At 39.0% G+C, this 24,338-nt stretch overlaps 1 protein-coding gene across 1 annotated transcript in view; it reads right to left on the bottom strand.

Moving 5' to 3' along the window:
• ATF7 (activating transcription factor 7) overlaps nucleotides 1-24,338 on the bottom strand; it is a 125,607-nt gene that overhangs the window by 67,070 nt on the left and 34,199 nt on the right. The window contains exon 2 of the mRNA XM_063293840.1: nucleotides 16,986-17,050. Within this exon, the coding sequence (XP_063149910.1) occupies nucleotides 16,986-17,033 (48 nt within the window). The 5' untranslated portion in view covers nucleotides 17,034-17,050. The remainder of the gene's footprint in view (nucleotides 1-16,985; nucleotides 17,051-24,338) is intronic.

The raw sequence follows: 24,338 nt of genomic DNA on the forward strand, positions 1-24,338 counted from the left end.
AAGAGCAATGACAAATCTCGATAAGAGCAGAGACATCACACTGACAACAAAGGTCCACGTAATTAAAGCAATGGTGTTCCCCATAGTAACATATGGCTGCGAGAGCTGGACCATAAGGAAGGCTGAGAGAAGGAAGATAGATGCTTTGGAACTGTGGTGTTGGAGGAAAATTCTATGAGTGCCTTGGACTGCAAGAAGATCAAACCAGTCTGTACTCCAGGAAATAAAGCCAGACTACTCACTTGAGGGAATGATATTAAAGGCAAAACTGAAAATACTTTGGCCACATAATGAGAAGACAGGACACCCTGGAGAAGATGCTGATGCTAGGGAGAGTGGAAGGCAAAAGGAAGAGGGGCCGACCAAGGGCAAGATGGATGGATGATATTCTAGAGGTGATGGACTCATCCCTGGGGGAGCTGGGGGTGTTGACTGACAGGAAGCTCTGGCGTGGGCTGGTCCATGAAGTCACGAAGAGTCGGAAGCGACTAAACGAATAAACAACAAGAACAAGGAAAACAGATACACATAATTGTAGTAGTAGTAATAGTACAATAGCTGTGTACTAGGTAAAGTGATCTATCAGATCCATTTCTACCAGGAGAAATGATCTACTTCAACCCACTTGAATGAGAGCTAATAGACTCACCAATCAAGGCTGTTGCCTGTAGTTGACAATGACCTATCAACATGGAAGGGCTGTCACTGGCAATCTATATGGTCACATTTCCTCAAATCACAGACTAAAGGTTTTTGTTCATGGCATACCAAAAACAGTATGATTTTAAATGGATTTTGGAAGAGGAAGGGATCTGGAGAACCGTCTAGTGTAATTTACATTTGACAGACAAATATATGTGTTCATAGTGCATAGCATGTTGGCCTCAACTGGTTCTTAGGGTCTGCAATGAATCCTTATTATGAGAATGACTTAGCTTTCAGGTTACTGGAAGTGTAGCTATTAAACAATATTTAAACCTTTAATTATATTTTAGAGTACAGAACACATTATTGTGCTTTTGTAGTTAAAGGTCTGTCAACATTTCCCTTTTAAACACTAATTTTTAAGGGGTTTATAATTTGGTTGTAAAAATTCATTCTAGGCTAGAAGTTGGCATACACAAGCTCAGCCCAGGAGATTTTTCTTTATTATCCAATTTGGTTTAAACTAGTTTAGCCATTTTTAAGTTATAGGCACGTTAAAAAATAAATGGTCACTGGCTTCAGATGACTTTTCAAATTATTATTAAAAATTAGCATTTATTCCCACTTACAGTAGAATTGCTTTTGAGTTAAACTTAAAAGAGAAAATGTTTAAGAGAACCATAGTCCACTTTCCATGGTAAAAAAAAAGTTTTCGAAAGCAGATTACAATTTAAGAATACAGTATCTGTGCAAACCAATCTCTAAAAACACAAATAAAATACTGTATATCAAATAAAGGAGCAGCAGCTAAAAACTTAATATACAGTGCTTCTAACTAAATAATCTGAGCAATAATACAGTAAAATCCTTTTGAAGATCCCCAAAGAATGTGAGAAGAGCTTTCCAAAAAGATCACCATTGAAAAGGCCCTGTCCCTAGTACCTGTCAATCTCATAGCTCTAAATGGAGGATCAACTACAGATCAACTACTGATTTTAAAGTGTTGGTCATACAAGGAAGCCTTATAGTTAATCTAGCCTCATACCACTTGCTGTCCCAAAAACTAGCTAAGCTTGGCTGATCTTGTTAAAAACTAAGTAAGGTCAGATCTGATTAGGACCTGGACAGAAAACCACCAAGAAATCCCAGGGTTGCAGACTAGGCCAGAAAGCTGATAAAACATCCCAGAATAAAGCAATGACAAATCACTTTTGTACTGTTAAAAAAAACATAAATGTGACCGTGTGCAGTAGACATCAGGAAGATGTTACCTTTTTATACCCCACTAGATGTTGCTGAATGACATCTCCCAGCATCTTGTTATTGATTTTGTTGTTTCATGCTGCTGGGAAATATGATTCAGCAACACTGGCAGGGCTACATACTGTGCACCCATGATTTAGGGCCCAATTTAAAATAAGAGCTAGGCTTCTGCAGGTTCCAAGATGCAGATTTGCTTTCACAATAATGGGCTGAAGTAGACTAAGTGGTTTACTTTCACTGTGCATCAGAAGTGTCTAAATTGTGGTTTGTAAATCTAGTGAACAAAGAAATAAATAATGAAATCAACAGATATATTCAGCCTTGTCAATCCACAAAAGTTATTAGTTACAAAAATAAATAATAATTTAAAAATTCTACATGAACTACTGTAGTGCACAAACCTGCCTATATGAACTACTGGATACAAGCATTTCTCAACCCAAATTAGTATACATTTCAATTAAACTATATGGATCTTTCTAACTGTCTGAAAGTACTTCCTTCAGGCATGCAGGTACAAGTCCATTTACTGTACAAGCTTAGCCTATACTGACCACAAGTATGGCAACTGAGATATATAGCTAGACAGATACTGAAGAGGTTATTTATGCATCAGGTCTACATCTAGTTACTGATTGATCTAATTAACACCAATATAAACCGATTTCTACACCTTCCTTTAGCAAAACAGATTTTTAACAAAATCGTATAGATTACTGTATCATCCAACATAATAAAGACCACATAAACCAGCAGATTCAATTACTTAATCCTTGAGAGAACAAAAAGGTCTGTGCTAGTGTTTAAATAAACAACAAAGGACAAGTAGAATAAGCTTTTCTGGTTGGGAAATTCCTCAAACAGGTGCTACTCTTCTCCTAATCATCAACTGCTTTATTTTAGAGAGGACATCCAGAGGAGATGTTGCATCAACACACATACCAAAAGCCAATACAAAAACAAGCACCTGAGCAGTTAGGACCCACACTGAGGCAGTACACATATTAGGAACTCGATTTAAAAAAACAAACAAACAAACATTGTTTGTTGAACAAACCACTGTCTTCTGCACCCGTTCTGGAATTACCTGTCTAAACTGTACTCTTGTCTACAAAAGCAGAACAACTGGGGACAGTGTCAAACAATAAGGCTGGCCCTTCAGGGAAGAGATCCCAGCAATACCAACTAAGACAAAAGAAAAAAATGGACTTTACAAGAAGAGAGGCATGAAAGGATTGGCATTTTCTTTAAAAATGAATTAAAGCCACCCACTGGGAAAGAACCTGCATCTCCCCAGGGCCCTGTCCATCCTTCCCAACAGAACCTGCCTCAAGAGCAAGGAACACACAGCTGGCAGTGGAAAAGCTTTCTCTCAAATACATTCACCAGTTATACCATACATTTGCTTTAAAGCCCAGTATTTTTCTGAACATGGGAGCAACGTTTTAAAAAAAATACAAAGGAACACCCTTTCTTTAGGGATACTTAATCATTTTTGTTTTATTTATTCATTTCTAGCAGATACTCACAGGATAGGAATATTCACTGGATATACTTTAGAAAGCAGTCTGAAAACGAGTTTGGGGGTCACAATCAACCTTCAGTGGCCACCAACACAGCAAAGCACTTATAGGAAGGGAAAAATCCCACTTCTGTGTCTGAATGCAGCAACGTGCACAGTGAGGCCTTTCCTGCAACCTTTTGATTTGCTATTAAGAAGTCAAAGACAACAAGAACAGCTTGTGACTTAAAAGGTTCTGGAAAAAAAAAAAAGGCACCTTCCAAGGCCACCTTTTCTTTTAATACAAGTGCTTGTATGACCAAAGTCATCTATACAGGTTTGCATTATACCAGCTATAAAACACACCTTAGTGTCAGTGCCACATTTAACCAATCACAGAAGCCATTTGCTGGCCCGTATATTACCAAAGAATAGAGATTTAAGGGATAATGGTTATAGTGGCAGAGTATACAAAGCAATAAACTATTTTTGAGGTTGGTTAAATGCCAAGTGAAGCTCAGGCTTCAGTGCCATCATAAACATTATTTCTATTATATGACAAGATAAGAGGATATAATAAAGCCCAAAGAGGGGGGAGACATTTTGTGGTCTCATTCAGGTTCTAAGCTTTTGATTTCTTGGTTGTTCTACAGATGACACACTTAGGACCAGTGGCTTAGGGGGAATAAATTGTCCAAGGGGTAGGTTTAAAAAGCAAACAATTGTTTGAGGAAATGGACATAAAAGTAGTCATGCGATCAGACTCTAAGTGGTGATTTGTGGTAAGTGTTAAAAAGTGAAATATTCCAAGTTTTCCCCACCCCACCCCCTTTGGTCGCTGTATAATATCTCTGGCTTGAAACTAGCATTATTGCGCCACTCATAAAAAAAAATCTCAAGGCAGCTGCACAGGGTAAAACAGACAAATGACAGCCTTGCATTTTAAGTACTTTATAATGCTATCTAAGAATATTGTATGCTTGGATTTTAATAAAATGGGTGAAAAAGGAAAGGAATGAATAACATTAACTCTTTAATTTGAGATAACCAGGTAAGGATTGAATTGCATCGTTTAACTAAGATTTCTAGAACAGAAAGACAGGCTGGTTTAAGTTTTAGAGTACTGCACGTGTTTAGCGTCACCTGCCAAATCTGGTGCAGAATTCTGAAGTTCTACCTGCACAGCTTCCATTCAAAGAAAATATGGGTTGAGTTTCTCCAGCTTGGATTTGCACTGATGGCACAGATGTTGTGTAAATTCCCTTCAATGTGATCAGATTGCAATACCCTCTTGCAAAACCTCCACAGGCACACTAGAAACTGTGCATTCAGTGATGGTGGTTCAAGCAGTGAATTAGGCAGTGAAGCTTCCTGAGTAAAAATCAGAATTAACTTTCGTTAGCCACATCCTTGCCTGGTAGTTTAAAAGTATGAAATGAGTATCATTCCTATCCTAATCATAGCTGTTGTAGGTCTGAGATAGGTCACACAAGCAGGTATTGCTGGTCTAACGAGAAGGTTCCATCGGCGTATGCTTTTAGTCACTACCTTTCTACTTTAATGACACTACTAAAGTTTATTACACACATTCAGCTCTACAGAGTGTGTGTTTTATTATGCAGAGAATTTTAAACAGTTTTAGAAAATTATTTTAAATAACCACTGGGGAGGTCCAGTATGTTTGCCAAATTGACTATTTGGATCCATTTAACCTGACACTTTCAGTCAAAACCTAGGGCTGGTTTTTTTAAAGATTTTTCTTCTTGGGTATAGATTGTATGATGCCCTATTTGCTACATATAAAAGATGAGTTTTCCCTTCTAAGTACATGTAAACTATGATCTGCTTTACATACTACAAAGAACAATGAAGGATAATATCATTAGTCTTTTATAGTGGGAGTGTCCATGTCAAAAGCAAACTTTATCCACTGAACCAAATTGCTGTATTAGATTCAATATATAAAAGTAAATCGTACAAAGAAATCTAAGCACCCAGAAAACTGTCTGGACATATATTGATATCTCTTGTTTCTTATAATAGCCAAGCAAGTTATATTGAAGTTTGTCAATATGTGGTTTAGGGGCTCAGTAGAACTCACTCCACATTATAAGAACTAGGATCAAAAGAAGTGACTAGACAAGCAATTTTCCTGAAACAAAATCCCTCCCCATCATCTGTAATTTACAATATTATCCTAGAAGTTAAAATTACAGTGGCAACAGCTTTAAATCAAACTTTATGGAAAATTTTCCCAGCTGCCAGTTAACAATACTGTAACTCCTAAAGGTGGTATATGGAGTCACCTTCTTTAGAAATCTTCATGATACAGCTGGTATATCAATCTGAGTAACTAAAACGGAGGGCATACTATTTCAGGCAGGAACAGCAGCCAATGGACTTCTGGATTCATTCCAACACCATTCAACTATCTTTAGTGTGAAAGTTTTAGATCCTGACAAATCTCAGAGAGAAAATGGGCTTTGTCTCGTTAGATTCTTTGCCCATATTCAAGGCAACTTTTTTAAAAAAGACAGTTATTTTTAAATTAGTATGGTTATTTTCAAGAGTGTTCTACTTGCTCATAGGAATTAAAGCATCAAAAACTATTCAGCCACAAAGTTCTTAGGCCAATCACAATCTAATCTTCTCTACAGGCCTGTTATGAACATAAGATGTACAAAAATCATGTAAACTCACCTAGACTCTCCAGAAGGTGGTTTGGATTTTTTCTCTCAATATAGAAAAGTAAATAGGGATTTGCCCTCAGCACATATAGTTTATCACCATTTGTTAGAACTCAAGTGGAAATGTTATATCCAAATGGCAGAATAGGTGCATTCTCCGCCAGAACTATACAGATGGCAAATTTCTCCAACTTATCCAGGAGTGCAAAGACTTTACATTGTAGCTTTCCCCAACCTGGCATCCTCCAGGTTATTGATTTTAATTCCCAGAATTCCCTAGACAGTAAGGCCGTTTTGGGGAGTTGAAGTGTACTAAGACGTGTACCAAGAAGAGGTACCAATCAAGGTTTGGGAGGACTGTTTGACTAATCCGGCCCTAGTGGATTAGCATCTAGTGCTTTAGAACTAATGAAGCTCATATTACAGAGTTCATCTATTATAGGTGCACTGGATTCCCTGACTTTGCTCCCAAACAAGCTAGGAATCAAAAGCCAAGAACAAAACCTGACTTAAAATTACGAGAGAAGTAAGTCAGAAAGAACATTTTCCATGTACCATAGGAAGGACTTTCCGGTTTGACATCTCCTCTAGCAGAAGGAGCTAAGTAGAAGAGGCTGAGCAGCAAGCACCAGCACATTTACTTGATTGCAAGTTTGCAGCTTATGGTTAAGATATGCACATGATAGCCTTTTCTAACACAATGTTTTATCTTACTGAAAGTGTTTTGGACTGATTTTCCATACAGTACTGTATTAGCAGGCGGAAGAGAGTAGGACATGAATAGCAATTGGGAAGATACAATGATTTTTTTATTATAATATCCACTGAATTTTTCTTCATTTTTATTCACAGTAGGTTTAGTTATCAGTGGCTGTTTTGATGGGACGGCACTCTAAGCTTTGATTTTGGCAGGAATGTGAGGAAAAAAAACATTATAATTTTAGATAAACATTTTCTTAATTTTTTCTTTGCTTGCAATTGTCCAGTTCTCTGAATATGCAGCTTTTGTTTATGTGTAATTTCCTTCTCCTGAAAGAACATTATCCATACAATCCCAGTTTTATAACTTTTTTCATATGGTAATATAAGAATGAAATTACTTAAATGTAACTGAAGAGAGCCTACTGACTGAGCCACAGGAAGTCTCAACTCTCCAAACTCCCCTTTATGAGAAGCATTCTTGTTGAGAAACTACTCTGGAAACCAGAGGTGGAAGAAGGAATCTGGAGAGGAATGGAAAGACTTGTCACCTGTCTTCTTAGAAAAGAAAATAGATAAATGACCTTCAGTGGAATTTTTTTAAAAAGAAGTATATGCAGCACATTCAGCTGTGTCACACCAAGCTTACTGCTGGAAAGCGATCATGTACAGAATCCAAAAATAACAGTCACTGAAGACCTAGCAACCAAAAACATGTTTATAGGTCCATTAAAAGTCCAATAGCTTGAATTACAGGGTAGAATGATGAGCAGTTTCACCTAATTCAATTTCAGTCTATCATCTCCCTAACTGTAATAGCACTTTTCAAAAAAACAATATAATGGAAAGAATTGGGAATACCACTGATACTGTACATACAAATACTCTTGTGTAACTCTCCTCAGACACTGCAATACCAAATGACTTATTTTAACACCAGCTTTCAAGACTGAAGAGCAAAAGCTTGCCAGCCATTCTTTTCAGTTTGCATTTCAACTTTAGTTTATTTGCTGTTACATTTTTATATGTTTAATGCCTGGTTTACACTAGCACACCAAGTCACGCATAATATAAACCATAGGTAAAATAGAATACGGGTAGTCCTCGACTTATGACCACAATTGGGACTGGAATTTCCATCATAAATTGTTGCAGTCATAAGTCGAGTTGCCATGTGACCAGACCTGATTTTTATGACCATTTTTTATGAAGTTGTTAAGCAAATCACTGTGGTTGTTAAGTGAATCCAGCTTCCCCAATGGATGTTTTTTGCTGGAAACCAGCAAAAAAGGTTCCAAATCACGATCACGTGACCACAGGACACTGCAACCAGTCATAAATGTGAGCCGGTTGGCAAGTGCCTGAATTGCAATCATGTGACTGTGGGTGTGGTGTGATGGACGTAAGTGCAAGTACAAGTCGTAAAGCACTTTTCCTGAGGCCACTTTTCCTGATACCACAGAGGATCCTCCTATCTTTTAACATGTAAACGATGGCAGTAGTGGCTGGGAGAAAGCAAGGGAGGGGCTGAGAAGATTGGAGGGTTAACCAGACCAAACTAGTGGGATATACTATGCTGGAAGCTCATAGTAAGGAATAGGTACATAGGGTGGAACACCAACAGTAGTGGCTGAGAGGAAGAAGTAGAGGGTGGGGAGGGAAGTCACTGGAAATATTGGAGGAGTGGTTTCAGGTTTGAAACAAAGAACATTTTCTGTTTCATCCAGACAAATAATATGTAATTGGAAACCATGGCAGACTGTAGTTAAGTTAACCAAACTAAATGATTACAGATTGTGATTAAATACCTTAACCACAATCTGACACAGTCTGGTTGTGGACAAGTAAACTAAACAATGTCAAATGGTATATTTTGTAACGTGTGAATCTAACCCAAGTTTATTTTTGCCAATGAACCCAAATTTTAAGTGATTTGTACTTATTTTATGACTCATGACTTGCTTCAATAATGGCTTATCATTATATTTGGCCCTGGCTTATTCCTGGCTTTTGTGCTCAATCTGTTTCTTATGATACTAACAGAGGAAATGGAGAAAATGAACATGAAATTAACTGAAAAAGCCATGCTTACTTTGCTCATCTGCAAGATTCAGTCTTGTTCAATATAGATAAAGTAAATCTCAGCTTAGCATTATGAGCAAATACAACCATACAGAAATAGGTAATTTTTCTGTTTGGGATTTTACAAACGGCAAAAACAAATATATATATATATATATATATATATATATATATATATATATATATATATATATGGTACCAAGATGACAGCACAAAACAGAATCAATTCCTCTCATTCTAAAGCACACACACACACACATATATATATCTATATCTATATCTATATATCTCTATATATATATCTATATATATATATCTATATCTATATATATATATATATATATATATGGTACCAAGATGACAGCACAAAACAGAATCAATTCCTCTCATTCTACAAACGGCAAAAACAAATATATATATATATATATATATATATGGTACCAAGATGACAGCACAAAACAGAATCAATTCCTCTCATTCTAAAGCCATACCTTATAAAAGAGCATACTGATGGATCATATGAAATCATTTCTATCTTTAAATCATTAGTACATTCCTGAGCCCACACCATACCACACTTTTGGGAAATAATAAGTTAATTTCCAAATAAAGGAAATAAAAAGCATAAATTGTTTCAGAATGGCTTTCCTTCTGCTTTTCTTTCAGAAAGAATATGGAAAAAATCAAGGGACCTTCAGTACAGATAAGATAGTTTGTCACTGGACTGTAACTCTGAAATACTCCATGAAGCAAATGCATTTCCAAATATTCATATTTGAAAATCATAATATTTGAAAGGGAAAACACGTCGGCAAATACTAAGGGACATGCGGTAGTCACATGTTAGCGGTCCTATCTTCCTGTCATTTCAATAATTTCATGTCCTTGACACGCACAGACTCATACAGCTATTCATCTCCAATACTGTTGGCAGATTGCTAGGAAAGCCTTTGGCCCAGGAGAGATCAGAAAAGTCACACACCAGGCATTTCTATAAAAATAATTTTGTTTACAGAAAGCAAACGTATTTACAGGCTCTCAGTGAGAGCTGCTTAACTCTCTACATGCCTACACAGAAGGGAAACTGAAACTAAAACAAGTCCAGGCAAGTTCTTCTCCCCAAGTGCAAAAATTAACATCCGAAAAGAGGACAACTAAATTCAACCTCTTCACCCGGCCAAAATGATTAATAAATGATTAGTTACCATAGTAACCTTAATCTGTAGTAGAAAACATATTGACACTCCCCTTTTTATACTGCAGAATAAGATGCAAACCAATTTGCTTTGTTAACTCTTTGTGTCTTGGTACAGCAAGAGGTTTGGTTAAAATATCAGCAATCATGTCTTTTGATTCACAATGTTTCAACATTATTTCTCCTTTGCTTATCATATCTTTGATATATTGATATCTAATATCGATATGTTTTGTCCTATTTTTGTAGGCTTCAGATTTTGCCATAGCAATGCAAGCTTGACTATCCTCATAAACAGTTACAGGCTGGTTCACTTCCATGCCTATGTCTTTTAACAAATGTTTAAACCATATAACCTCATCACAGGTTTGTGTTAGAGAATAAAACTCTGCTTCTGCAGTGGAAAGAGCAACAAGTGTTTGCTTTCTAGAATGCCAGCCTAAGCTAGACCCAGCAAATTGAATTAAAATCCCAGAAGTGGATTTCCTGTCACTGACATCTGCTCCCCAGTCAGAATCGGCAAAAGCCTGCAATTTCTCAGTTCCAGAGACATTTAGCTTCAGGCAATAATTCTTTGTTCCTTGCAAATACCTCATTAACCTCTTCAATGCTTTTCCAGTAGATGTAGGCTTCTCTACCTGTCTACTTAAAATGGCCACAAAATCTGAGATATCTGGGCGAGAGTGATTTGCAATGTACAGTAAACTTCCAATTGCAGATCTATATTTCTCTGTCTCAGTTAATTGAGTTTCTCCTATATCTTTCTGAAAATCTGTTATCATTGGACTAGAGACTGGTTTAGAGTCTTGCATATTAAAATCCTCTAGGAGCTTTTGAATTTTACTACGTTGGTTGAACAGAAAGCTACCATCCTTCTTCCTGTGTATTTCCAAACCTAGGTAATTTTTAATGTGAAATGGCTTTTCATGCAGGCTTCAAAATCAAGCCTTTGTTTTTCTGTTGGTGTGAACAGCAGCAAATCATCAACATAAATGCACAGATACATACAGCCTTGTTTGTCTTTCTTCATATATACACATGGATCTGCTTTTCCTTTTTCAAAACCAAAATTCTGCAGTTTTTCATCTAATTTTTGGTTCCAGGATCTAGCAGCTTGTTTTAACTCATAGATTGACTTCTGCAGTTCACAGACTAGATTCTCCCCTTTTTCATAGCCAGGGGGTTGCTGCATGTATAATTCGTGGTCTAAATCACCATAGAGAAATGCAGTTTGAATGTCATAGTGGTGAACTGACATTCCTTTGAGTGCAGCAATTTTTAACAGTAATCTAATTGATTCACCTTTAGTAACTGGTGCAAAAGTCTTGTCAAAGTCTAAATCTTTCCTTTGAGTGAACCCTTTTGCAACTAACCTTGCTTTATATTTTTGGATTTTGCCATCAGCATCCCTTTTCAGTTTGAAAACCCACCTGCAACCTAGACAGCATTCATTGGGAGGGAGATTTACCAGTTTCCATGTTTTATTTTCTTTCAAGGATGCTAACTCCTGTTGCATGGCAGAATGCCAATTTTGTGCAATCTCAGGTGGTAAAGCATTCACTTGTTCTAAAGACTCAGGTTCTGTGAATATGTGAAAAGCCTTTACTGTTTCAGCCTGAAAATGTGATAGAGGAACGCCTTTATTACTTCTCTGAGATCTGCGAGGTAATACAGGGCTTAAATTTTGACTCCTATCACTTTCCTGAGAAGCATCTGCCTCATCAGACAGATCTTCAGTTTGCTTTTCTGGTTTAATGTCCTCATCAGGCAAAAGATCACTATCAGCAAGTCCTTGCTGTTCTCTTGTGGTGGTCAGATCAACTGGAGAGCTAGAATTTAATCTCCCCCAGTTTTGTTCAACAAAAGAAGCGCTTTTGCTAATTATTAATTTCTCTCTCATTATGAACCTGTAGCTCCTTTGGCTTTGTTCATAGCCAACAAAAATGGCTTTCTTTGTTGTGGGGCCTCCTTTCCTTCTCTGCTGTTTTGGAATATGAACCCATGCAGTGCTACCAAACTCTAAGATGGTTTACCTTTGGTTTCACACCATAAAACAAATGGAATGGAGTGTCCTGAATCACAGAGTTATACAATCTGTTTTGTACATAACAGGGAGTAGATATTGTCTCTCCCCAATACTTAAAAGATAAATGTGAATCTTTAAGCATGCATTCCATCACATTTTGCAAGGTTCTGCCCTTTCTTTCAGCAACACCATTTTGCTGAGGGGTGTAAGGGTTAGAATTAATTTGTTCTATCCCCTTTTCCACTAGGAACCTTTTGAATTTGTGAGAAAGGTACTCTCCTCCTCTATCACATTGGAGTGCAGATACAGGCCTAGGGAATTTTCCATTTGCCCATGTCACAAAACCTTTAAATTTCTCAAATGCCTCATCTTTATGCTTTAAGATGTAGATAAATGTGTATCTTGAGAAATCATCAATGATGGTCATTGCATACCTTGCTTGTCCAAGACTTGGAGCAAAAGGACCAATAATGTCAGGGTGTACAATTTCCAAAGGTCTAGTTGTAACTCTGTCACTGTGCTTACTCACAGGAGCTTTTAGTGTTTTGCATTCTTTGCAAACTACACAATCTAAGTATTTCTCACAGGGTTTTATCTTTAGGTAAGCACACAGCTGTGGCATTTGTGCTATATACTTGAAATTAGCATGACCAAATCTCCTGTGCATCAGGTGTACACATTGGTCATGATATGGCATGTTGCCAACTGCAGCCTTGCAGCTTGGCTTCTTTGCATTTTGCACAATGTACAAGGAGTCTTTTAATATACCAGTAGCACACAATTTTCCATTTTTACGTATCTCACAACCAGTTTTCTTAAATGTTATGACATACCCTGTTGCAGCCAATTGTGCCAGATAAAAGGTTTGATTGTAAATTTGGCACATACAACACAGCTTTTACAGTTTCTCCTAAGCAGGATAAATACAAGTCACCTTGTCCCATAATTTTGGTCATAGACCCATCAGCCAAAGATACACTTCGTCTTTCAGTTTTAGACAGTGACACAAAAGAGCTTTTACAATTACTTAAATGACAACTGGCCCCAGAATCTAACACCCATACATCAGAATTACCCTTCTCAGCAACCTGTGCAATTTGGGTTGTCTGAAGAGCCTTCTTCTGTGTTGCCCTTGTGTCCTTCTTCTCTGTCTTTCTACTCTTGGGTCTCAAGGAACAGTCTTTCTGCAAATGTCCAGCTGAACCACAAGTGAAGCATTGCTGGCTGGCTAGTGCTGTGGCCTCAGCTTCCTTTCCCTTCCTTTCCCTTGTTTTCTGGTACTGCAGCTTTCCAGAAGAGATGGGGGGGGGGATCTTTCCTCTCTCTTCTCCCATTCAGTGAGTAAGCTCTGTGTAACATACAATAGGGTGAGGTCTGCTTCAGGCATAGCCTCCAGGGTACAAATTAGCATGTCCCACGTTTCATTCAGTGAGGACAGGAGGATATAGGATTTTGTGAGAGGTGTAAATTCCATTCCTCTCTCCTGCAACTCAACAAACAGCTGCTGAATATGATGCAGGTGCTCAAGAAGGCTTTCTCCTTCTGCAAGGTAGGCTTTGTACAGCATTTTTGTCAGGGTAACTTTACTCCCTGCTGTTGCCTTTACATACAAGTCTCTCAAAGCATCCCAAAGTTGCTTTGCAGACTGCATACCTCGCACGTGGACTAGCTGATCATCCTCAACTCCCAGGATAATGGTGGCTCTAGCCCGCTCATCCTGTCTAAGCCATTCAGCACTGGGATTTTGGGGGGTTTGCTCACCAATTGGCAGCCAAAGATTCTCTCTGCGAAGATACATCTCCATCTCCAGGGCCCAATTCAAATAGTTGGTCTCTGATAGGCGCTCCAGAGGCATCATTGAGGGCTGGGAGGCAGCCATGGCTCCTTCCTTCTTTTACAAGTCACCTCAGCTGGCTTCTTTGTCCTGTAGACCGGCAGTTGCTGGAAAATCTCCAGGTGGCTCCAAAGAAAATCTTCACAGGTCTTTGCTACCTGCCTTTAAATTGTGCATGAGGTGTGGAGCTGATCTCTCTATTCTCTCTGTGGTTTTACTGGGCTTCTTAGTGGGTTTACTGGGCTGCTTACTGGGCCTATAACCTGTTGGCAGATTGCTAGGAAAGCCTTTGGCCCAGGAGAGATCAGAAAAGTCACACACCAGGCATTTCTATAAAAATAATTTTATTTACAGAAAGCAAAGATATTTACAGGCTCTCAGTGAGAGCTGCTTAACTCTCTACATGCCTACACAGAAGGGAAACAAACTAAAACAAGTCCAGGCAAGTTCTTCTCCCCAGGTGCAAAAATTAACATCCGAAAAGAGGACAATTAAATTCAACCTCTTCACCGGCCAAAATGATTAGTTACCATAGTAACCTTAATCTGTAGTAGAAAACATATTAACAAATACATGATATATGGAAAGGATACATTGGAAATACATCTGCTAGGTAGAGCAACCTAATTTTTTTTTAACAGGACCTTGCAAGAGAGCACTGTGATACTAAGTATCTCCAGAGATGGCAAACACCGCGTATTCTTGCTCCATATATTTTAAAGAAGGGAAAGGCCACATAAGACCTTTAGATTGATTCTAAAGCCATCTCTCACCTCAGTTCAGACCTCTGATAAGAGATACCTATCACTTTCCCTGGAGTCTGCTGGGTGGGTGGGTGGGTGGGTGGGTGGGTGGGTGGGAGGGGGTGTCCAAAAGAAACACACTACTTGCTTCACACTGCTTAAATGCAATCTCCACAATCTCACTTACCCCTGAGGAAATGCGCCCTTAATAAATTAAAAAGATTGCCCATCTCTTTCTTAAAGACTTCTTATTAACATTATGGAATTAGCATCTCTAGGGATCTATATCTACAAAAGTTTATGTCATACTACATTTATTATCCTTTTGGGTGTCAGAAGATTCTTGACTATAATAACTGCAATACAGAATCACTGTGTGGCCCTACTGGAGGCCTTCAAGCAGGGTCTGGGCAGCCATCTGTTTGGTTTGCTCTAGCTGTGAATTAGTGTATCAAGTAAGTGATTAGATTAGACCTCTTCCAACGTTCTGGCTAATTTCATACAATGCCATGCTAAAAACAAATCACATTACGCCTTTAGCATTTTCCATGAGCCAGGCTTATTAGTATACTGAATTTCTTGGCATTGATTTTAATGCTACATTTCTTGCTTCTAGTGATCAACACTAGGTACTAGTTACTTCCATAACTGAGCCAGGCAAGGGGAAAAAAAACAAAACAAAACCATGCAACCACCTAGGAGTAATTCACATTTAAAAGTAATTCATTTAGCAACAGTTGTAAACATTTATCTCCTTTTCCTTTTCTTTACTTACTTCCTTAATGCCCTCCTCTCTGGCCAGCCTTCCACTTCCCATCATGCATTTAACAGTATAAATCATAACACGCATAGAACAAAGTATTAAAAGGTAAAAAAAAAATACTAAAATAGGAATATGAAGTGAGACATAACAAGCTTCTGACAACTAATTACAAATTATTCCATTCAAATATCAACATTTACAGCTGATCATATAGGATGGATCAGAAAGATTGAAAATTGAAATGGTTCAACTAGTCCAGCAATAATAAAATATAGTTAAAGTGAATGTGGATTACAAAATAACCAATCCATGAAAATGCTAGTGTACTGCACTAATACCTTTCTTTACCACCAGCACAGAAAAATGGATCCCAGCAAAAGGTTCCGTTGGACAATTTTAAGCAAGAAATTGTTTCAAATATGGAAAAACAGCTCATCAAAATCTCTTTAATTTTGTTGCAATTGTTTTAGTCCCTTAAAGAGATCTTTACCTTGTTCTGACCCCCTATGGAAAATATTGTAATTTTACTATTTCTTTGCATACCACAAGGAACTTCAGAGCCTTAAAAAAATAGCACAATATCAGCTCTTCCACCATGCAAGCAGTCCAAATTGATTCATGTTTATTCAGAAGTAAGTTTCACTGATTTCAATGGATACACGCAGATAACAGCTTAAGAAGTTGCTCTGTTGTTGCAATTTTAAAAATATACAGTTCTAATTGAATTATGCACCTCATTACAAAAACTGATATACTCACCTAGGAGCATCTTTTCAGGTGAGCACTAAGCACTTTTCACAGAGCCAATCCCTTTGGACTTCTTCTTGAATATACATACAGCACGGTGAATCTCAGTCTACTAAAGCACCCATCTGAAGCCATTTAATGGCAAAGATTACTACCATGGCTAGTACAGAGCTTTACTCACACCCTGAATGTAAACAAGGCTCATTTATTTGTGTCCCCATTTGAAAATAAATATGCTCATCTAGGAATAAATGCCAACTTATTTTCTTAAAACTATCAGAAAGAGCACAAAATATTGTTTTTAAAACTAAACAGACTCATATTTAGATGACTGTGCTCAAGTGTTATCTTTATGTAGATTATATGACTGGAGGTTTTTATTTTTTTGTATTTATCCTCGTGCTTTTAATGATATGTTATTGTAAAAAAAAAATCTATTAAGTCTTGCTATGGAACAATATGGAACAATATGCACTATATGACTATATTATCTAGGTATCAGTTATAGGGTTTTCTCCCCCTGTATTCTCTTATTCTCCCTCTATATTCTATTATTATTACTGGATGTGAGATTTAAGAAGGGAGAAAACACCAGCGGGACACCAGGCACACCAGGCAAATTTCATTACTTCAGAGCTCTTGCACTTGCTCGTAACTTGGATTTACACACTGCAAATCTTCCAATCTGTTTACCTCCAGAGGTCACGTAAGACATTGGCTTTAAATGCTTTGCCTTAGTGATAAAACAACCACTTTGATCCATAACGATATATTCACAGCAGAGTACAGTGTAAACTTACCTGTCCACAGCCTGGGGCACTGCACACAAATGGCCTGTCGTCTCCCATATTTTTCTATAGTTGAGCTGCACAGGGGAAAAAAGGGATGGGAGAAGGAGAAAAAAAATATTAAGTTGGCTAAAGATGAAATGTAAGTTGGAATACCATTGTGCAGAACTTTTGAGGAACACGGTTCATCAATGCCAGTGAAATGTTTGAACAGTCCACCTGGGGTGGGGGTGGGGACAAGACAAGGCAATGAGAATTCTGGGGGGAACGGTTAGAGATTAAGCAGCAACTTCAGCCTGCCTGCCAGTTTGGGCCAGAAGTACATCTGTGAAAGTGTGCAAGAAGCCCTGGGCAATACAGTCAGTGGGAAGTAAGCCATGAGGGTTACACATACTGCACTAATACAATTGTTATTTAGAATCACTGAATCATAGAGTTGGAGGGGGCCAAGGAGGTCCCTGATTCCAATCCCCTGCTCTATACTGTGCAGGAATTCAAATTAAAGCAACCCAGACAGGTGGCTATCCAGTCTCCTGAACTCATCCAGTCAAAGGCAGCCCAGCATCTCTCTGGGAAATTGCCGCTCTGCCCCAGTACTTTTACCATTGGTAAGTTCCTTCCTAACATTTGAGCTGTCACCAGTGGTGAAGTAGCAGAACAAGCTCAGACCCTCAAAAACATCTGGACCACAGACACTACGTCCACCCTGATATTTCAAGCAACCTACACATCCCCTCTTCCTTTCAGAGTGGGAAAATGTTTAGGAATTTCAGAAAGATTCAACATTTCAAGTAACAGACCTGTTGTAAAACTTAGCAACATCTCAGCTCTGCTTTGTACTATCCTCGGGTTGCTTTGCAGGCCTTAATCTCCAATTCTGGCCACAGAATGAAGATAGCTGGATGACTGAATACTATGCATTTTTTATTATCCTTCTGAAGGTGGACAATTTTGGTTTTTGATCACCACAACACAAACATACATATTTCTAAAGTGGTTCTACAATTTTCTACAATTTACAACAATGTACATCCAAACCACAAGGAGATAAATTCAACTCTTCTCAATGCGCAACCAATATTTTTAATATGAGAGAACTACAAATCTGTAATTAGTACCAGGATTGTAGGAATGGTGCTCCATTTTACAAGGCAATAATCTAGCTCCCTTGTAGAAAAACTGCAAGAATTATGACAAAAATAATCTGTCATTTGACTCTGGAAAGAATTTTAAAAAATCAGACCTATCATGCTACAAGTGAAGATATTCTTATTAACAGAAAGAGTAAACAAAAGAAGCTCTTAACACAGTGTTTCTCAACCTTGGCAACTTGAAGATAGCTGGCTGGGGAATTCTGGGAATTGAAGTCCAGACATCTTCAAGTTGCTACAGTTGATAAACACTGCCCTAACATGTAAATTCTAGAAAAGATTACTTCCTTCTACCCTCTTTAAATAGTGAAATCTAAACAACTATAGTATAATAAAATAGCTATTATTTCTTCGGGGAATTGCTACTTTAGCATACTGCAACTGTTTATGAAGTTTTCATAGACAGTTTGTTGGAAACTGTGGATTGCTGAATCAGAATCCTGTAGTTTTGGATTTGTAGGAGCATCTCCGTCTCCTGTTTCACAGGCTAATATCTTCTGCAAGTGCTGACCAAATGCACATTATTTTTTGTATCTGAGAGTAAATATACAACTGCATCTGCCTGTAAGTTGTTTCTTGTATCATTCATACTGACTGCATTCAGGTGATCATTTCCTCAATCCTCCAAAACATAGGTCTGAGAAAAAGAAACAATCCCTTGTGTTCAGTGTTCCTACATTCCTCTCACGTGTGATTACAAGGACCACCAGTTCCTGCACCATTTGAGTTGCCTACACATAGTTTAACAATGAGTAAACAATGGCTGGAGTTGTCTGTATTATTGTAATGGCATTATTATACTACTTTTTAAGCAATCCCTCTTCTGGGGGGAGATGGGAAGTGGCAAAATTTGAAAAATAAATAAAATAAATCTGTGATGCTCAATGCAAATTGGAAAGTAGAATTAAGTGCAGAGTTGGGGATTTCTCTGAATTATTCATTAGGCTGCTGAAGAAGATGAGGGTGGGTCACAAAGCATCTAACTGAAATTCTCACCACTGGCAAATAAACGTTGACCTTGTCTTTACATATATTTAATACACACACGTGCTATATTTACAGCTTTAAAAATATTTCCTTGCGAATTTTGAAGAACTGTATTTCACTACTATTTTATAGTATTTTAATATACTTTGATTACATGCCATCAGGTCAGTGCTGACTTTTAGTAACCACATACACAGACCTTCTCCAGGAAGATTTAATATACTTACTGGTCATTTATTATAGATTTACTCTCTCGGCTTAGAGTATTATATGTATTGCATTTTTTAATTCTGTCTGGTTTCTTTTGACTCACTGGGATGGACCAATGAATTGCAGTCTCAAACACTGGTCTCTAGCAGCAGTTCCCAACTTTTTTGGCACCAGGGACCGGTTTCGTGGAAGACAATTTTTCCACGGACTGGGGTGGGGGATGGTTTCAGGATGATTCAAGCGCTTCCTCTTTTTCCCAACCTTTTATTCTTTCTTCTTTGTGCCATTTGGAGATAGCAGCCAATGGGCTTGCTTTCTCTGACAGGAGGTGGAGCTCAGGCGGTAATGTGAGCGATGGGGAGCGGCTGTAAATTCACTTGCTTGCCCACCGCCCACCTCCTGCTGTGCGGCCTGGTTCCTAACAGGCCACGGACCAGTACCTGTCCGTGGCCTGGGGGTTGGGGACCCTTGGTCTATAGTGACTGAAATCTTCCAAACCTCTAACAGATACAAAACATACATTTTGTCATTTAGCCTCAAAATTAATTTAATACATAAAGCATTGAAATCTGCTATTTACTCCCTGGTATATTGGAAAAATAGTTTCAACTGCTAGGAGAACACATCCTTCTATCATGGAACCCAAATACACATCTTTTACACTGAATAGAACTCCAACTAATTTGCACCAAGAATTCTCAGAATATGAACTAGCATCTTCTAAAATAGCCTCCCATTATAGATGCGTTCTGACTACTTCTCCCAAAATTCCCAGCAGTCACACTGGGTACCAGATAGGAAATGCTAGGGTAGGAAGATATACACAGTATTCGTAGGGCCTAATTTTTTTCTGCCAACAAGTGACCTGCTTAATCCAGGATTTAAAATAGTGGCAATATTTACTGGGTTGTTTATCCCATCCAATATCTTGCTTTCTCCTATGCTCAGCAGTTGCATGCATGTATTTATGAAAACCAAATCTTATTTCTGTTATTTTAACGTTGAATTAGTTCAGCACTGTAATGTGCTTTCAAAATAAAGGAGGCATAAATTAAAGGTTTTCTGATATGAGGCCATTCTAAAGTTAGTGTTAAAATAGATAGCCAAAATTAAAACAACTGGACGATTTACAAAAAAATCCTTTTTAAAAAACTGTGTATATATTTACTTGGTTTTGTAAGTCTTCAGAGCTCTTCGCTATTTCCAGATCATATGGGAAAGCACATGGCCCATTTGAAGAGGGACAAATCAGGGAGGTTACAAAAATCACAAACAGGAAGTCCACACTTGGAGGTTACATTACCTGCCTCTCAGAAGGATCATGGCAAGAAGGAGACAAGCATAGACTCCACCATTGATTGACCAAGGGAATGGTGGCAAAGAGGCTGCTTCCCTCCTACTGGCAGGAGTGTGCCATTCCCATTACATGTTTGCCCTGGCACAGTTCCCACAGACTGAAGGGAAACACCAGCCTCTGCCATCTGACCTGGTATTGCTATTGGATTGTGCTGGTATACACACAAGTCCAAGTCTGTGGTAATCTGCTTTTGGAAGTCTGAAGGTGGGATATAAATCTTCTATATAACATACAAGACCAAATAAGCCAACCTTCAGGTGCAACAAAATGTTCAGTTCTTCTTACAGGAGTGGGTGGGGAAGGCAGTATTCACATCATTTTGCCATGATGGCCCACTAGGTTCATTATGGGAATTATATTTCATATACAAAACAGATTTAAATCCATAGTAGTTGCCTACTTCTGGATTAGGGTTTATACAATAAGGACAGCCTCTAGGCCATATTCTTACAATAGTGTATTTCAGATTGCAAGTTTCCATCCAGATACATGAATGGAAAATGCATGAAATATCAGAACTGGACCATTATCTCAGCCTACTATTTCAAAGGCGTCCTGAAAAGAAATCAGCTTTAACTGGCCTCCCATTATGCCAATAGGATTTCTGAGGGAGGGAATTCTGTAAAGAGTCCCACTTCACAAAAAGCTCTGTTTCTCTGCACAGCAGCAAAGGTTCAGTTTGTCTGCATTTGTGGCATGAGGTATCTGCAAAGGGCAGCAGCTGGTACCATGCTTTAAATATAGCTCCTAAATCCACACTCTCCACAGTTACCATTCAGCACAACAGGCATAACACAAAATATACTCCCCTCTGATAAAAATTCACATCTGTGCTACACAGGATACCCATTCTAAAAAGAAAACCACATTGTAATTTTAAGGGCTTTTTATTTCAGCCTTTCTCCAAAAAAACCCCCAGAATTGCAAATATAGCCCCACCTCCCAATCTATTTTACTGAGAGATCAATTCCATGGAGGAGGAGAGGCTGGCAGCTAGCAGCTGGCCTAATTATTACCCAGTGAATCCGAAAGGGAAGTAACATTCAAATCTGGATTTTCCCAACCAGAGTCCAGCACTGTACTGACTAAACCACACTGCTGTGCGTTAGGAGAAGTCTACCCTCATCCATTTCACAAACAGGAAACTGCACATTATTTCATCATCTGGGAACAGCATATATACTGAGGAAGTGCAGATGTAAAACTAGGCAGAAGAGAGTGAAATACTGTCAGCTTGCTTGGAGGAGGTGCGATGTATAGGTTAAGGCAGCACCTTGGAATATTTAAAGAGATCACAGACTGCTCCTTGAAAGTAACATACTAGAGTGTATCATTTATTCAGAAACTACCTTTGACTCTTAAAGTTAAAAAAAGAAAAGAAAAAAAAAGCTACAAAGCTGTCCTGAAGCTCAATAAAAACTGAAGGCAAAAATAAACTTTGCTGAATTTGGCATAGTATCTCCTGTGTCCTCAGTATTATGTTTTGTTTTTCACTCAATGGATTTTAGAATCTCCTTGCCTTCTACATTCCTTCTGCTCTCACACACTTTTATGACTTAGATGGTACTAGCAGTAATACTGTTTGTGCAATGCAGGCATCATGCTACACTACCCTTTCCCTTCATACACTGCAATTTTAGTTGGGTTTTCTTGTAACTGTCTGTGAGGCTCCTTTCAAGTGCATAAGCTTCAACTCAGCGACTCAGAACCTTTAATGTTAGCATGATCCTTAAAAGCAAGGGCTGAGAGATAAAATCAGATTCCTTTTACTTCTTCATACAACAGTGTGCTTCTACACGGGTGTGCTAGAAATGACAATACTTGTATCATGTGCACCAAGAGCATCCGTCTTTCGTACCAACATTATATCTAGATACGAAGCAGGGGATATTTGGATTCCTACCCGCTGAGAGCAGTTTGGCTGCACAGTTTAAGCTTTGTTTTAAAAAAAAAGGCACAAAACCATCCCTTTTGTCATGTTGTAATTTTCAATTCCAGTGTGAAACATAAAACAGTATATTGAATATACCTGTGGTCTTTTTTTAACAGCAGCAATAGGGCAGTAGACAGTGGAATATCTCCCTGTGACTTGCTCTGGAGGCAGAGCTAAAGATGCTGAACATGCTTCTGGTGGAGGACATAGCTCCATGTTAGCTCTTTGAGGTAGTCCAGACAAGAAGCAGAACTATGAATACTAACTCCGTCTTTATTATAAGGTTACATGAACAGAATCTTGTAAGACGGAGAGGATTTCTCCCCTCCTCTCCTTTTACTCTCTGGAAAACTAGGGAGGGTCCCTTCTGAGATGCTTCCCATGCACCCCACCTCTCCTTCTGTGGACTGAGATACCTTTTACATGACAGTGGTCCATGCTGCGGCTCTTCCTCCTGTCTCCCAAGGTCTCTCCCACATGCCATTACACTGCACTCCCCAGCTTCAGAATGGAAAGCCACAAGGAAAGCTCAAAGGCAGCACACTTAAGCAAGGTAAGAATAAGATGTGGAAATACATGGAATTACATATACACGGCTGCTGAAACTGCAGTACAAAAACAACTTCCATGGTTAAGTGCCATTTTCCTTCAGCAGGGCCAGGATACTCTACAGCAGTATATACCACAGCTGTCTCTGGGGATGGGATCTTACACATGAGGGGTCTCTAGCCTTTGCTAGGAAGTATTTTCTGCAGCACATTCCCTGCAGGAGGGCATAGAAGTGAAGTGCTTTTATAAAGGAGGAAGGTTCACATGGCAGCCTTATAGGTATCTCCCAAGGAGGCTTCATTTATTTGTTTGCCTGCAACAGATAGCGTAAGCTTCTCCAAAGGCTCTGAGAAGATAGCGTAAGCTTTGGAAGACAGCATTCGGAAGAGAGCCACGTGGAGGAAATGTTCGCCAGAGACACTGGGTCCAGCAGCAAGGCACTCCTGCTTCTCCCGCAGCGGCTGAGTGAAAACGTCCACCGGTTGGTGCGGGGAACTGGGAGAGGAGGCAGCTGGGTGAATGGATGCGGGCTGGGGAGGCTGGAGCTTGCTACGGTGGCTGGGCTTGGCTGGATCATCGTGAGGCTGGCCTGGGAAGGCTGGAACTGGCTGCAGCCCCAGAACTGCACGGTTCCAGGTCTGCTTACCACCCCTCAAGGCAGGCTGTGGTGCTTCCAAAAGGGCAGAGATGGGAGGGAGATAGGCGGGTGGGGGAGTTGAAGCACCCCTGCAGTCATACGTGTGGGTGGGCTGCCAAATGCCTACGGTCGTAATTTCAGGCACAGGCCATAAATCCATTTTTTCAGCACTGTTGTAATTTCAAACAGTCGCTGAATGAATGGTCATTATGTGAAGACTATCTGTAAAGGTTCTCTAGGGACATCTGTTTTGGGCAGGCTGAGACTGGTTGGAGAAAAAGATCCTTAAAATACTTTGCAGCCAAGCCATGTAGGACCTTAAAGGTCCAAACCAGCATTTTGAAATGCACTTGGAAGCCAATAAGAAACCAATGCAAAACCTAACACAGATATGATGTGCTTAAGTTGGTCTGGCACATTCTGGTCTAGCTGAAGCTTCCAGGTGGTTTCCAAAGGCAGCTCCATGTAGACCACACTGCATTAATTCCAAGCAAGTGGTGATGAAAGCATGAGTCACTGTTGCAAGGTCCTAACAATGGAG

The sequence above is a fragment of the Candoia aspera genome, chromosome 2, assembly GCF_035149785.1.
Source record: "Candoia aspera isolate rCanAsp1 chromosome 2, rCanAsp1.hap2, whole genome shotgun sequence".
Classification (NCBI taxonomy): Eukaryota; Metazoa; Chordata; class Lepidosauria; order Squamata; family Boidae; genus Candoia; species Candoia aspera.